The sequence below is a fragment of the Amblyomma americanum genome, chromosome 2 (genome assembly GCF_052857255.1).
Source record: "Amblyomma americanum isolate KBUSLIRL-KWMA chromosome 2, ASM5285725v1, whole genome shotgun sequence".
In the NCBI taxonomy this organism is placed as follows: domain Eukaryota; kingdom Metazoa; phylum Arthropoda; class Arachnida; order Ixodida; family Ixodidae; genus Amblyomma; species Amblyomma americanum.
The window spans coordinates 94,571,179-94,588,004 of record NC_135498.1 but is presented as its reverse complement, the minus strand read 5'-3'; the positions used below and the strand labels follow the sequence as shown (position 1 = coordinate 94,588,004).

At 45.6% G+C, this 16,826-nt stretch overlaps 1 protein-coding gene across 1 annotated transcript; it reads left to right on the top strand.

The window, feature by feature from the left end:
- Nucleotides 1-1,040: 1,040 nt before the first annotated feature.
- LOC144119903 (uncharacterized) lies at nt 1,041-4,310 on the top strand. The gene is made up of 3 exons (XM_077652411.1): nt 1,041-1,051; nt 2,679-3,075; nt 4,164-4,310. The coding sequence occupies exons 1-3, from the start codon at nt 1,041-1,043 to the stop codon at nt 4,194-4,196; spliced, it is 441 nt and encodes a 146-aa protein (XP_077508537.1). The 3' UTR covers nt 4,197-4,310.
- The last annotated feature ends 12,516 nt before the right edge of the window (nt 4,311-16,826 follow it).

Genomic DNA, 16,826 nt, shown 5'->3' with positions numbered 1-16,826 from the left:
CAGGGTTGCCACCTCGACGGGCTGTACCTGACGAACAAGGACAACGACCATCGGTTCCATAATTTCAAGGACAACCCGGATCGCGCTCTTGGCGACGAGTTCAGGAGACTCGGCAACCATCGTCTCCACACCATCACTGCCGAGTGCAATAAGATGCTGGCAGAGTACTTTGTCACCGTGGGCTGTGCCAACGTGCGCTCCCTGGGTGCGCACACTCTGGACGTCGCCAAGAATTTTGTTCTCGCAAACACTATCGTGCTGTGTTTCACCGAGACCTGGATGTGCCCGAAGTCTCCCTACGAAATCGATGGGTATCACTGCATCAACGCGGTGAAGCGCTCCGACAACTGAGCTGCCGGTGTGGCCATTTATGTCAAACGAGAGGTGCAGGCGGAGGACGTTTTCCTGCTCCAACAGGTCTTCGAGTACGATGAAGTTTGTTCTGTGCGATTTGGCAGTGTTGTAGTTGCGTGTAAATAGATCGCGCCCGGAACCGATGAGACGGCAGCGGCAGACCTTATCGTGAGAGAGCTGCAGCCCTGGATTGGGAAGGAGACGTTGTTGGTTGTCGGAGATTTCAATCATATTGTTCGGATATCTAGAACATTTCCGGACATGCTACACGTTCGGGCTGGTTTGGAGATGGCTGCTCCTATGAACGCAATTTCGACCAACCGCCATACGTGCATAGATCTCTCGTTCCATAGCCACTGCATGGTTAAAGAGTTGAAGTACTGCAGTTTCCATTTCACAGACCATAAGGCGATGCTTCTTGCGGTCGGGCGGAAAAAGCCAGCAGAAGAGCAACAAGTCGAAGGGGGCAAGAACAAGGAATAGAACGCGGACCAGAGGATGTACCAATTGACGAATTGAGAGGGCATGCCTACGCGAATGCTGCTGATACGGGTGCTGTTGACACCATCGCTGTCATAGTTTGATGAAAGTGCTCTTGAATAGGGGGGACGACATTCATCAAGGTGTCTCATGCCAGATGAGCGATTTGAAGGAGTCCACAATCACTTACACTATGATGAGGGAACATGCCAGTGTGGTACGTGTGTGTGCTGAGTGAGCGAGATACTCAGTGCGTGTGAACGCTAAAGGAACAGCCGGGCAAGAAACGTTGTAATGTGCACAACACGGTATAGTAATGTAGAAAGTGAGAAGCACTTGTTAGAACAAATAATTAGAAAAGGTTGTGCTGTTGACTTAGAAGTGTTGTATTATGAAAACTATGCCATTGTCTGACTCAACAGCATGCCGAGCGAATGAGTGGGCGGTGCGAACGGGGTGCGATAACGCTATCGCGTTCCACTCTTAAAGGCGAAGCTTAAGCGTGCTCCAATTTTTTCAGCAACTTTTAGATACGCTGTTTTACCTCTTGTGATTGGCTCAGAGACGCAGTATAGGCCTTTTTTTTTACCGGTGATATTCACAATAAAGCTGCTACGACGCAACGATTACACCGATGCTATGCCACCCACAGTCTGGCCCGAAGTGAAGCGCGAAAGAAGAACTTACATTAGTGCAACAAATGTGGCGCTCAGTCACTGTGGAAAAAGACAGTTACAGCAGCGCGCGATTCGTGTTCCGCTACTGCAATCTGCTACCGCGGGGCGCTATCTCCTTTTGCGCAGGAGGCCCTGAGTGGAGCACACTACTGCGTGGGTACAGCAGGGTCCACGCGTAAGCAGGTTAAGGCAGCGGAATGCGGCTCGCACTAAGCTAAACAATTCGGTTAAAGTTTCGACAGCTGTATACTTGTGGCGCTCGCCTATCAATACAGTGAGGAAGAAATGTGGAAACGGTCGTGCAGAGAGATTTCAGCATTCTGAGGAGAAATATTTCACGCTGAAAGGCGAGCCTCCCGACTCTCAACCTAGCTCTTCGCTCACACAAATTGACTGGGCGTTTGTGCCCCCCTCTTTCCTCTGTAGTAAGGTCAATTTCAGCGATGTGTACGCAGGAAGGTGCGAATTGCTGGTGCAAGTCGGAAGTGTTTAACAACTCTGGTTTGGAGTGGAAGGTAGAGATGTAGGGTTGGCGAGCGTCAAGCCTCACCACGCTGTGTGCGTGCGTCACTCACTATTCATCCATACGAGGCAATGCCACCGGCACGACCGAAACAATGGCGGGGAACGGGGAGAACTAATCAAGGTAGAGCGCTGCACCTGGAGTATCTCTCCCTCTCCCTTTACGTCGTCGTACACCTTTGTGTAACGACAGCGCACAATGGGCAATACGCGTCTTTAACAGCTGTCGCTGTAGGATTGTGACCTCGGCAGAAATCCCGGTCACCAAAAACTGAGGCCCGAGAATTGATGATGAGGAAATTGGAGAGCATTCTACTCTTTCTCTTCATCTGCGCTGTCGTTCTGCCTCCCGCAGCATGAACTGTACCTCCGACGACTACTGCAACTCTTAACTTACCCAAGTCACTGTCATTACAAGAACCCCATCAATATCACCTGTCACAAAGTATCCTTACCAGGTTGCTATCGCCGGTGCTTCATTATAGCGGCTGTTTCCACATATATAGTCGGTGTGTCATTACAGTCGCTGTTATGGCAGGTGGAGTGCGGCGCCACCTGGCACGGTTGGTATGTCCGCGCGTACAGTTTTCGCCGTCATGGCCCACGTAATGATCTCGCATTAAACGGCGTTTGCTGCCTCTGCAGGGGCGACACGCTTCCGTGCTTCGCCGACGGCCGCGGCTGCCTCGTGGCGGATCGTGCCAAGGGCCGCTGCCGACTGGCTTCCGCCTTCGAATACCTGGCGCAGAGCAGAGGCACTCGCTACCGCTGGCAGCGCCTCTCGCGATCGTTAGGCGCCGGCTCCCATTGGCTGGTTCCACACGCCGAGGGCGAGGCCCCAGCGACGGCAGTCGTCGTCGTTGGTCACGTGGCTCCCAACAAGTGGCTCCTGGCGGCCAGGGCTCGCCACAACGGGGCGCTCGTTGTGGGGTACCTCGCCGTCAATGGACTGGGATCCGTCGTCGAAGATGGCGGCGTAGTGGGCTGCGACCCGCGGCCGGGGCCTGATTCTCCCGTTGTCTCTGCTCGATACGATGTTCGGGTGAGCGCGGCCGCTGCCTTTTGTCTCTTTGAAGGCACACCGCACGGTCCACCTGAAACCTTGTCGCCATAACAACAAAATGCGAGTCTTTAATAAGGACGAGAAATGCCCGGTAACTATGTCGATAAAGATAAATCAGGAGGCGTTTAAGTATAGCGAAAGGATTAAGGAACAAAGAAAACAATCCTTCGCGCAGTATTCAGTGCTGGAACATGCGTAATTGATACATGCTTTCCGCAAAATATCTCGTTTCCTGATTCTACGCGGATTATGGGAACACAGAATCTACGATGACTGAGCGCCTTATTCTTCATATAGCAGAATTTGATGCTTGTACTCTTTCCTATCATGGTTCAGTTTGAAATGCTATAGTATGCATAAATAAATAAAAAATATCTTGTGGGCGTGCTCCTTCGTCGCACCATGCACTTTTTTTCGAAAAATTCATCAAAGCTGCCCATCAAAGCCCTAAGACAAAAGTAATAGTGAGCAATTTAAAAAAGTGCTGCGCACTGCTCAGTACAGCTCGACACGTCATTGGCTGGTAGCATGCATAAACTTCTGTCACGCCATGCAACATTGCATGCAATTCTTACTACGCAGAAATCAGAAGATTCAGATTGGGGTCAAGTGTTCAAGTATGTCTCGGCAAAAGCGGCGACTTGGCCATGTGCACTGCTCTGTACATGTTGCATCAAGTGGTTAACTATTTTAAAGAATAAATCTGAAGCATTTTTACGTCGTGTAATCAGAGATCTGCTTACGCTTCTCGTGCATTCTCAAGATCTGCTGAAACGAATAAAGTCTAGAACATCTCATTTCCTCTTTCTGGGCTTCGATTAAGTTTTCAACCCTTCGACCCTGTCCCCTCTTAGCGTTATTTTCTTCATTACCTAAATGAAATATACGCCTGGCGTGAAATTATGAAAACTGCCTTTTTTTCAAGGCTCCACGTTGCCTCCCTGAATTTCTCCCAGTGAATATTTCCTTTCCCAGTTTAAAAAAAAAGTATTGTATTATTTTGACAAAACGAACCTGCCGGTATGTAATTCCTGTACCTAATCAGATGTTTTCTTCTTTTTCTGTAGATGCTGGTGAAAATACCCGCCAACTCTCCTTAGAACAGCCGACGCTTTGACGCTACGGGCGACGGGATCTGCAAGCTGAGGCGGCCCTGCGACTTCCAGTTGTCCAACAATCTTTCATTTTACTTTTATCTATATCGTTTTATTTTTCGTTATTTTATGTCACAAGATACAACGATAACGATGAACTTTGAGGCCAATGTGTGGACTCAGCGGAAGCTGGTGGCGCGCATATTGTGCAAGCTGATTTAAAATATTGGTTATTTTGAATTATGTGATAGCATATGCCATTAAGCACGAAACGATGTGTGATTTATGGAAACAAAGGACAAAATGCTTACCTCCTATGGTGTACTGTAACATTGCTTCCTCGCTTTAGAATACGAGGAATGATTTACGCTGTGCAGTAAAACAGACGACGGCATAATCGCGCTGAATCTTGATTCTAACAAAACGAAGTCCCCGCTATTAATGCGCGGAGCCATCGCCGTTGCTGGCGGCCTACTCTGAGTTCCTTCACTCGTTGCGCGTTTAAAGGTTACATGACGTGTAAAGTGACTATATACTTGATGTCGGAACGGGTATTGACGTGACAGGTTTTAAATAATGAGGGACTTTTTTTAATGTGCGAAAAAATAGTACTTTAACAAAACTAACAGTCCAGGTTTCGCCTGCGAGCAAAAGGCATGAGGTTTTGGAAAAACGAAAAAAAGGAATAAACAAAAATTCCAAAGGGCACCTAACTACATTGGGATGGCAATGCAATAACAATAGAAGCTGTTGATGCGTTCGCGGGAAGTGACGGCACTTCCCTCCAGCCAATGAAAAACTTCCAGTCTGGTGACGTACATCCCTCGAGCTAGTGGGTGATCTGTACCACCGACGACACATTTTTTTCCCGAGGATGCTTTCATTTTTAACGCGCTAAAACAAAGGACGCTTCGGGACCCATATGGGTATCTACGTAAAATATAAAACAAAATGGTTGTAGTTACATGCTTAATGAACCCTGCACTAGCATGCACATCTTATAGCTATTGGCTCGCGTGTCCGGTCAAGTACGTGCCTGACTGGTTGGATATGAAATGAGTCTACAAGCAAGCTCGATGAGAGTGCTTTCTAGGAGGCTATAACTGCAGATGCGTCACAGCAGACAGTCTTTCAGTGGTGCCTGTTTCGTGCTATAGCTGCAACGATTAAAAATAAAATCGAATCTGTTAGGGTAAAAATAGCGTCAACTTATGCCGGTTTTTCTAGTGAAAGGAGACGATGTGACGCGTTATGCGCGTGTATGATAAAACAAAGCCTAAGATCTAAACAAGAATGGGACATGGAAGTGGGGACATTGGTGTTATTAGTACGTGTTGCACGACTTCTACACAGGTATGTTGAATAAATTATAAAATTGTGGAAGAAAACGAATACAATGGCTGAAGATTACTTGACAAACTGGCACCGACAGCGCTCGCTATGAAACTGCACAGTGAAAAGAAAACCTCACTACTTGCGAATCGAAGTATTTGGATAGCCAGGCCAACATGTTATGGTACCGATGTGCGTTTACAGCGGGTGGGAGTGGCATAACTTCATGGCTCCTGCGGCCCTAGCTGTTTGCTGCGCCCCAGCTGTCTTTGGTCTTTTAGGCTTGAGCAGGACAGCATGGCTTTTATGATGAGAGTTTGGAGATTTTCGAGCCGCCTGCATGATAAAAAGCAAGCACAAGTAGTGTGATAGGGTGTGCTGCGCTCACCGCTTAGCGGGCATGTGTTTGGATATAATGTGGGGAGTATGTGGTGTGATAGGCTCCTGTCCACTCCTGTTAGAAAAATATTATAAATCAGAGTGATAAGAGTGTATTTTCTCTGCAGTTTGTTTTTTCTTTGTATGCCGGATTGTGTACAGACTTCGTATTTGTGTGTATATGCATATTTGTTCAGCTTATGCCTTCTGAGGTTAAGAAGATTTAAACTTTCTATTTGAATGCAAGAGTCTTTATCATTTGTAATGTAAATAGTTTGTTCTAATGCCTGCACTTAGTATCATTTTATATGGTTTGCATGGATCCCAACTAGCTTTTAGCTAGGGATCCAGATGTTGTTTAAATATTCGTTGTATAAATGTTCCGAAATAAACTTCAATTCAAAAAAGTGTCGGATGTGTTCATCTGCAGCCTCCAAACTGTACCGCTTCATCCCGCGTAGATTCTTGTGTGGTAGGGGGGTATGCGCTCGCCGATTCAGGTTTTGGCGGGCAGTGCTTGCTGTCAGGAGGGTCTCTGGGGGTCTCAGATCCGCCCCACCAGTACTGATAAGGCATCTTAGACCCCCCACACTAGAATGTAGAGACTGCATGAATCCGAAGCAGGCAGCCATTTTTAGGACGAAAGCAATATTCTGATGGGTGAACTCCGAACAAGATCTTGCGATGTTTGTGGGTTTGTGCCAAGGGAAATAAATAGATAAATAATAACTCAAGCAATGCCGCGACTGGGATTCGAAACCACGGCCGCGCGAACAGATCAGCTTCGCTGGCCATTGTACCAGAGCACTAGGCTACCGCAGCAGCCGTTCTTCTTATTGTTGCTGTTGTTATCCTCATAAAATGGCACATGCCCACACAGGGGTTATTGGGGTAAACTCCAACACAGACTTGCGCTGTGCATTGCACATCGTCGTCTTCATCATCTTCCATCTGAGGCGCGAACAGATCAACTTAACCTCGATCAGAGTTTAACCTTAGTCTAATATCGTCGCCAGATGTGCCGACTACCTAGAAAAGCAAAACCATGAGGATACCAGGCTAAGCACATGCTTTCGCACGAGTACTCTATTTAACTACGTTAAAACCCAACCATTTTTTATTCCTTCTTTTCACTGGTGGTCGAAACAATTCTTCTCTATCGCTCCAAAAATTTCACCGTGACTTTTAGGATGAATCACTAACCTTTTTATTCTTCTAAAAGTTCAGAGGGAGAAAAATGAAAGGTCTGCAGTACTACTCAAAGGTTGGCAGAAAAGGGAATCCCTTGACCACACACCACCAGTCAGTCCAGAGCTGGCCACTCAGCTCCATGGCTACCCAATAACAATGAAAAGCATAGTGCAAAGTCTCCTCCCGGCAACCTTCACGAGTAAAGAAAGCTTGCAACCTCTCCAAATCTAGAACGGCTCAAAACTGTTCATAATCTTTTTTTCTTTCTTTCTCTTTCTTGCCCGGGCCCGGAGATTAGTGATGGTTATGAATGTTTAGAGGAATCCCCCAAGGTGGAGCAGATTTGTAATAAGGAGTATTTACTCACTGGCATCTATCCAAATGCAGCCAGATGGCTACAAACGAAATCATTACGAAAGCTGCGATGTTCGCCAGTAAGTATAAAAATTTCTTAATACAAATCTACTCCGCCATGGGGGATTTCCTTAAGCATTTGGCCAACACTGTACCCAGCTCGAGTTATTGATCAATTCGCTCTCACCCTACCATATCCTAGTCGTCCCGGCTAGCTTCTATGCCAAAGACCCGCTCAATTGTCCAGATTAGCAATATGCTGTTTGTTGCATCACAATACCTGCGAACAACTGACATCGCATATTATATATGCTGCTTTGGTAGCTATAAAAAATGGTCACATCATCTGCATAAGCCAATACTTTAATTTCGCAGGCCTCATGTTCAAATGCGCACACACGGGTGCTATTGATTAAATTTTTTACTATATTTCCCTCGCTTAACAACCCAATTCCCCAACAAACCACCTTGAGCCTCTCTTTATAAATAAATAACTCATTCATTCATTCATTCATTCATTCATTCATTCATTCATTCATTCATTCATTACATTCAGGCAAAGTAGCTTGTACATCGCGAAGAATAACGGTGACAATGGGCAGTCCTGCCGAACGGATGCTCTAACCGCAGCTCTGTCTCTAAGCGCTCGGTTAACAACCAGATTCGTGGTGCAGTTGCGATGCGCCATTTCAACCGCTTTTAATATTACCTCTCCAGAGCAGACATGTCTGACGATCTTGAACAGAATGTTGTGGCCGGCACGGTCAAAGACATTTCTAAAGGGATTTGGAACATTGCGAGTCGCCTAAAATTGGCATTATCTTCATCACTGGGCATCAGCGCCTATATAGTTTCATGCATGCGTAAAATGGTCACATGTCCTTTCCAATTACGAAGGTGTTCTTCTCGACAGGCATTGAGATAACGATGACTTTTGGAAGGAAAAAAATTTGAGAAGTGTTGACACGTTCACAGAAATGGCTGTGAAGGGACCTGTCTAATTCTGCGCAAGCAATTCTTGGTTTCTAAAGAGTGGGTTTTTGTTAAGGTCCTTTTGAGCTCTCGGCTTAGCATTCCAAAGTTTCATCGTCTCTTCGCAGTTTTTGTTTGGCAGTCCTGATGGGAGAAGACTGAGTGTGGTAATATTTTCGCACGTTTGGGAAAAGGGGTATTGTCTTTTGCCGCACTTGTATCTGAGGTAAGTGGTGTCAAGATTTAGGTTTATTCGAGATCACCGTGACCCTTTCCTGCGGACGTTTATTCGAGTGAGGCTTTCTTCGGGTTTACCAATTATGTTGGTCCGCTGTAGACGGGTTGCGATACAGTGCAAATCACTTTTTTAAAGAAGTGAAACTTTTTCCGATTTCTCAATGATTCATTCAGTTTGAAATACCTTTAAAATGTCACGCGCGAGCAAGTGCTTTCAGATTTTCCTGACTGTGTCTTCCCCGAGCCATTGTATAGTGGAGATCAAGGAGGAAATTCTTCGAGTGAAAAGGTGCAAGTGGGTTTTAAACATTGGCTAGTCTGTGGCCGCCACACTGTATTTAATTACGGGAAACTGGCACGAACACTGTTTCTATGTGCCTAGAGCGACAGAAACTAGACGCTGCTGGTCTAAAATAAACCGCGGAAGCACTTGTGGGGACGACACTACGGAAATATAAAGAAGTGGCATTGGCCCGAGTACTGACTGTGCTAAAACTCAGCACCAGAGTGCACTCGCTCCGGACATCTATCCTACAGCTGCTGCTGCTGCAAGCACAAGTGTTAGCCAGTAGCATATATACGTAGTCGAGTAGAGCCAATTGTTTCAAAGTGTTCTGCAAAATCCTTAGATATATTCTCAAGCAGCCGAAGATTGTTCCTTTCGTAAACAGCCAACATTGTACTTTTGAGAATTAGAAACAAACATTCTGATGATGCAATCTCTCTCGTGATCTTTGCAGAGCAGTGCAGTTTTAGTGTTCAAGGCGTCCCGAAAAGCAGAGCACTGGGATAGTATACGGAGGTCACGTTGCCATCCAGTATTCGTATATGATTATGAGGTTTAACGTCCCAAAGCGACTCAGGCTATGAGAGACGCCGTAGTGAAGGGCTTCGGATATTTCGACCAGCTGGGATTATTTAACGTGCACTGACATCGCACAGTACACGGGCCTCTAGAATTTCGCCTCCATCGAAATTCAACCGCCGCGGCCGGGATCGAACCCGCGTCTTTCGGGCCGGCAGCTGAGCGCCATAACCACTCAGCCACCGCGGCGGCTACCAGTATTCGTATATTCCTGTGCACGTGATAAGTGGGCACAAATTTCACTGATGTGATATTTTTCTTTTTGGAGAGTATAGAAGAAAACACAATGGCTATGTGGCGATTTCAGGACGAATAAACGGAAATTTAAAAGCGATCTACCAAAGATAAGCTCGCTTTAATTATTACCCTTCTGTTCCCTCACTGCCTGCCACAGGAGGTGCTCACGTCGCTCACCAAGAGGTGGCTAGCCGGCTGGCCGGATCCAGAAGACTTTCCACTCGCTTGCCACTTCTCGTCTCCCCTTGGCGATAGTGAACTAGAATATCCCAATGTTCTAGTTCACTGTACCTTGGCGCTGTCACCAGTGCTGAAAGTATGGCTCCATCGAAGGGGGGTCTTTAGGAATTCGAGCAAAGGTGGGCAGGGAAATAAAGAGGGAGAGAGAGAAAGAGGTCTATTTTACACATCGTTTTATACAATAGCCGGCGTCGTCGGAGGCGTTGGCCGTGAGCGAAAAATGGCACACCTCGGTGGACACCTGAACCGCGCCTTAAGAGAAGGGATTTTCCTTCCCTTGCGGCGCGGTACGGGTGTCCAGCGAGAATTGTGAGACAGGCGTCATTTCCTTTCCTTAAAACAAATTTTCATTTAATTTTCCTTTCCTTACGGCCCGGTTCGGGTGTCCACCGAGATATGTGAGACAGGCGTCCTTTCCTTAAATTGTCCAACGGGCCACGCGTCGCGCCGTACGGGCGATGGCGTTCCATGCACTCTTTGGCAACGCGCGTCTCACTCTTGAAGACGAAGCTTAAGCGTCCTCCAATTTTTTTAAAAGGCCGTTGTCTGCTCACCCACCGCGATGGCTCAGGGGTTAGGGGCCCGGCTACTGATCCGGAGTTCCCGGGTTCGAACCCGACCGCGGCGGCTGCGTTTTTATGGAAGAAAAACGCCAAGGCGCCCGTGTGCTGTGCGATGTCAGTGCACGTTAAAGATCCCCAGGTGGTCGTTGTTGTTGTTAGCCTATCAAAAGATGGCACATACCCACACTGGTGGATCGGCCAAGAATCGGGTGGCTTTCACCTGAACGCAGTTAACAAAAAGGAAAAGCACGTGTGAGCGCAACACCGGTTAATTTTTCGTCATGAACAGAAAAGGGATGAGTGTTTTGATTTTAAAATGTTAAGAATAATAATAAAGAGAGGAATTAAACATTAATGATTTAGTCAAAATGTAATAATTGATAGAAAAGAAAAGGTTGGAACACTTAGCAAGGCAGTCGGTGAGATTCTATCAGGAAATTTTGAACAGCGGTACAAACAGATCTGTGGCTGAAATTATTCCGAAATTATTCCGGAGCCCTCTCCTTCTTCTTCTTTACCTCACTAAACATGGCACATACCCACGCGGGGTGATCCGGCAAGGTGTAGTTGCATGAACAAAGAAATTTCCAAAGGTGATTACGACAAAATTTTATCAACAAGCGTAAATTTTGAAAAATGTATCAATAAAAACGACAGAAGATTATTTAAAGTTAAATAACAGACACAATTTTGGTGGGAAAAGAAGAGCTGGAAGAATATTAAAAGAATTAGCAAATCAACCTACCGGTTGATATTATGTAATCATGGAGAATCCCACAAGTTGAACCCAATGCAAATCCTTTGGCGCTCGCACCAAACGATAATAACACTGGATGATATAACGGGAGCCCTAACCTGGAGAGAGGGACCTCCAGGTAAATCTTTCTCTGAAGTGCGAACTTTGGACAGGAGAAGAGAAAATGGCCTCCAGATTCAACCTCCCCGCATGCGTCACACATATAGGTTTGTCGGTGTCAACCCACAACTGCATAGATATAAATTCAAACCGGGAATCCTGCACCGCAACCGCGTCATTGTTACCTCACACAGCCTGGTTTTACACAAACGGACGTTACAATTATAAGTTAAGTGCTGATAACCAGTGGTATTTAGTAAGAGATCACGTAACCTGGCATATATGTGTTGGAACCGCTGAAACCTGGAAATCGCCAGCAGGCTGATACTCGGGACGGGATGTGTCACTGAGCCGTAAAGAACCGACTTTGCTAAGTAAGCAGCCACCTCATTTGAATGAATACCGGCACAGCCAGGGACCCAGACAAAACGTACCTCCTTCAAAGTGCATGGGACAAGAAATCGCAGGAAACGGCTCAAAAAATCTTTTTGTGAAGTTTCAAGGAGACTAAAACTGACAATCAGCGAGGATAATAACGTGAGACACATGACATGGAATTTTGTGCAGGGCCATGCCAAGAGCCGAAAATTCCTCAAAGAATATAGGAATATAATCTGGGATGCGGACAGAATAGCTCCATGCCAAATCCTGTGAAAAGATGCCAACAGCAGCTTTTTGGCAGTTGACGGAGGCGTCGGTAGAAAACACCATATAATGGGCGTATTCCTCTATTTGATCAGAGAGAAGACCGTTTAAAATGTTTGCTGGCATGTGTTTCGCATGAGATGGGAAGATGTGGTCAAAATGGAATTCCACTGCTGCCGACGTGTCATCAACCCACTGCAAAGAACTGAGATCAACACCAATCGTTGTTAAAAGGTTCTGTGCTAACTTAATTTGTGGCATTTCATATACCATGGCCAATGATGAGAAAAGAATAAGGCCGGCTGAGACACAAAAATAGGAGTACTGACATCAGCCACTGGGTCCATCGACCTGAGTAAGGCCCGCACCGTGAGTATTTGAAAGCGGGAATTTAGATCAGGGATACAGGCTTCTAGATAAAGCAGGGCGTTTGAAAGTGATTTTGGGAGACCAAGGCAGAGACGTAGAGCGCTCCTTTCCAGTAAGATTAAGGGTTGAATCTTGTAGTTTGCGCTACCAGAGAACAGAATGCAACCAAATTCAAGTATAGGTCTTACGTAGGCTTTGTATAGTAACAATAATGTGTCGCGGCGCATCCCAAACTTTTTATTCGCGATTTTTGTCAGCCGGCCTAGAGCGCGTTCTCGTTTAAACACATTGCTCTTTATATGAAGGCTCCAATCTAATGCTGGGTGATAAGTAACGCCTAGATATTTTAAGGATTCTATGTAGAATCTGGTTAGAGGGATGAACTAATGAAATGCGCAAAGGCCTGTCTGGAGGAAATACCAAAACTCCGCATTTGCCTACATTCAGGGATAAATTAATACCCTGCAACCATACTCCAAGAGCATCTAAATATCCCTGCAGAATGTGGCAAAGGGAGTGGATATCCCTGGCCGAGGCGAAAAAAGCTATGTCATCTGCAGACACAAAAACTGTTATGTCAGGACGAATGGGGATGCCACTGACCAAAATATTAAAAAGCATAGGGGATAGCACCGATCCTTGAGGAACACCTCTTGATTGATATGTGTTAGAACATAGGGTTCCCTCAGTGCAATAAAAGCATCTGTCCTTCAGAAATTCAGATATCCACGCATAAATGTATAGGTTGGAGGATGTAACTGAGCAAGTCTGATAAGTAAAACAGTATGTTCTACACTGTCATAGGCCTTTGCTACATCAAGAGTGACCAAAGCTGAAACTTCCCTTCTGCGTAGCGATAGCCGGATTCTGCTCTCTAGGTCCACATGCGCGGACCATATAGAGCATCCGCGACGAAAGCCAATCTGGTCTGAGCTTATACCGTTGACATCATGAACCTGTTTTGTGAGGCGACTGTGTACTATTATTTCTATTAATTTGACTAAATTTGAAGCTAGCGCAATTGGCCGAATGTTATCTAAGACGTATCCTTTTCCTGCATCTTTCATCAATAAAATAATTTTCGCTGTCTTCCAAGTGCTTGGAATCCATGCATTTTCCAACGAAGCATTGCCCATATCTAAAAGATCGCTTGTAAAATCCTGGGCTAAAATTTTAATTATACCAATTAACAGTGACACTATCTGGTCCAGGAGCTGCAGGATGCAACATTGCCAGGACTGATAGGAGCTCTGATGCGTCAACCTCGCTATAATTCGAAGAATTGTGCACAAAGGGACGTTTCTCTGCGTCTGGAAACGTAACTCCAATCCCTGAGCAATACGCTCCAGGGTTTCCTGATCCTTTTGTGGAGATAACACTGTTGAACTAGTGAGGAGAGAGACTGCAGAACTCTTGTTACGTTCCATGAATCTATACAGGACATTCCGATTACGAGGATTTGAAAGATATGTGTTTAAATTTTGGTTGTACTCCTCCTTGGCTTTTGCAAGTGTTCTTTCGAAAGATGCAGAGAATTTGTAATTTAACCAATTAGCCGGACTCTCGTTGCAGGACAGCCTCTTCCAGGCCGCTTTTCTGCAACGATAGGCCTTCTCACATTCTTCTGTCCACCAAGGAGACGGCTGTTTAGTAGAGGCTGCTGCGGGCACAGCGAATATTGAGTGGTCTATTGCATTTTGCAAAAATGAAACCGTCTGCTGAGCTCTGTCATCCCGGCTTGTGTTAACTATAGAGGCAAATGAGGCGGACATCAGATTTTTATAAATATTATGGTTGACAAATTTATGGGCTACACGACTAGTTTTGAGCGGAGATAACCGGGTAGTGAATGTTATAGGAAGGTGATCACTAGATGTACCCGAATCCTCTGTCGACCAATCAGTCACCTCTAGCCTACCTGCTGATAATGTTAAGTCAATGGCTGAGCTAGCAACCAGGACGGATGTTGATGGTGACACAGATTGAACTGCAACAAACTGAGCCAACGCCTCAGAAAAAGTGTTTAGCATTCATTCAACCACAGTATTAAGGGCTTTTTCTACTGCAGTCACAATTGAGGCAGTCAATTTGGACTCAATGTCTCCAGCAAAAGCGCACACACGACTAGCGTATGAGTCTTTTTTCCTGTTAAGAACAGCGTAAGCATCGGCTCTTGAGCACCGCTTTTCTTTGATAATGTCCAACAAGCTACGCTCTTCACTAAATTTTGCGCAGTTGGCATCATCAGCTGAGTGAATGTTGCTGCAGAGGCAACAATGAAGCTGCTCTGAGGTGCAGTTATCAGCAGAATGACCATTTCCACATAAACGGTAGCGGGTCTCCGACTTACATGCTTTGCCGCTATGCCCGAACCGCCAACAGTTGGTGCATTGAAGAGGGCGGGGTTCTAGAGGGTCCACACGGTATACAATCGGCCAGATTTTTAGTTCAGCAGGGCAGGAAGAGCCAGCAAAAGTTGTTATTACAGACTCAGTAGCAACACGCGAGCCGCTTACCTCTCTACTGCATCGGTAGACTGAAAGGACCCCAACTCCTGCATCCTGAAATTCATTTAGAATTTCTTGTGGGGACGATGCTGGGTCGACACCTCGTACGATACCCTTGGCACATGCAAGCTTTTCTGGAATGAGTGGTTTCACCGGCAATGAGCTGGAAATTTTGCACTGAAGCAAGTCAGCAACACAAGCGATGTCTGAGGACTTGCACACAATGTCTCAACGGCCAAATGGACGCACTTCAGAGGTCTGCAGATAATGGGCTGTCAATGATCTTAACTCCTGTTGAATTAGTTTGGGGGTTTTAATTTTGATCGCACCCTCACCGATCTGGACGAGAGCCACGGGAATTGCATCAATGCCATTTTTTGGAAGGACTCAAGCGGCAGGCTTTGGGCTGGCAAGCTGGCAAACCAAGCTGCCAACCCTCCACCTGGGGACGTCAACGGCATCTCTCAGCAAAACGAACCCTCAGGTTCACATGAACTGCGTCTTAACTTACGCCTTGGCCAAAACCCCCAACGTATCACCAATGATGAACAAGCCGAAACCACCAGGAGAAGCAGAGAACAGCAACAGTCAGCAAAACAGGTCAGCCAAGCAAACTACGGCACCTCTTTCTTCCTTTATTCTTTCACTCCCTTATTTATTCCTTCCCTTACGGCGCGGTTAAGGTGTTCAACGATATATGAGACAGATACTGCGCCATTTCCTTTCCAAAAAAAAAAAACAATTATTATTATTATTATTGTCGGATAAGTTTATCTCACAGACTTGAAGCAAGTGATCACAGCTGCAGGCGCTGTCAGCGTGCTCGTTGTTGTTGTGCAGGCTTGGAGCAGAGCGGACAGTTCTGGACTGACTCGTATAGTAATAGGGCACGGGGTTTCTCCTTTTATTGTGTAGTGCTGCCGACGTTGTATTTTTCTCCGTCTCGGGTTTTAGGAAACATGTTCATGGTCCTTTCTAAAAATCACATATAAATTTTAGAAACGATAGAGAAAGAATGTTCCAACCACCACTGATAGAAAGAGGGGAAATAATTGAATTAATTATTTTGGAGGCAAATAAATCAAATAAATTAATTAGTTGTTAATTAATTAATTTTGATTTATTATTTCTGGTGAGATTAAATTAATTGGTTTTTGGTTTTTGGAAAAGGAAATGGCGCAGTATCTGACACATCTCGGCGGACACCTGAACCGCGCCGTAAGGAAAGGGATAAACCCAACAAACGCAAAACCTCCTCAATATCTCCCAAAAATAGCCCATCGCGAAATTCGGAATCTCCCCAGGAGGCGCTCATTTTTCCCGAACACATCCAAAAAACATCCCCACAACTAGCAGTGTCCAAAAAGTTGTGCGTCCCAGGGAAAGCCCCAAAAGGTTAATGATCGATTTTCGGCTCTGGCTCAATAAAATTATTTCTCCTTTTTCATGCAGCCTTCAGGCATCTAACCGCACATATGTGTCAAATTTCAGGCACATGCTTACGCTGTAGGTGGTATAATATATATATATATCCACTCGTGTGAATGCATGCTGGCTCAGCCGTCCTGGACTTGCCTTTTTACTTGAAATATGCTAGCATTTTACACACAAATCAGCGCAATACAGATGTCATTTCAGTTTACAAGATGTGCTTTTTGCATTTAAATGAGTACAAACAGAAGACGCAAATGTATGCACCATTTAATGCGCAATGTACATAGCACTGCGGCACCAGCATATAATGATGGCGACTTTTTCTCTATCTTTGCGAACTTTGAAAAATGAAACAGGAAAAACATAATACAGGCTGAAAGTTGATGCACCTTAAGCAAACATTCTAAAGGATACAAAAGCATATATGCACGCGCAAAAGCAAACGCATGTAAAGAG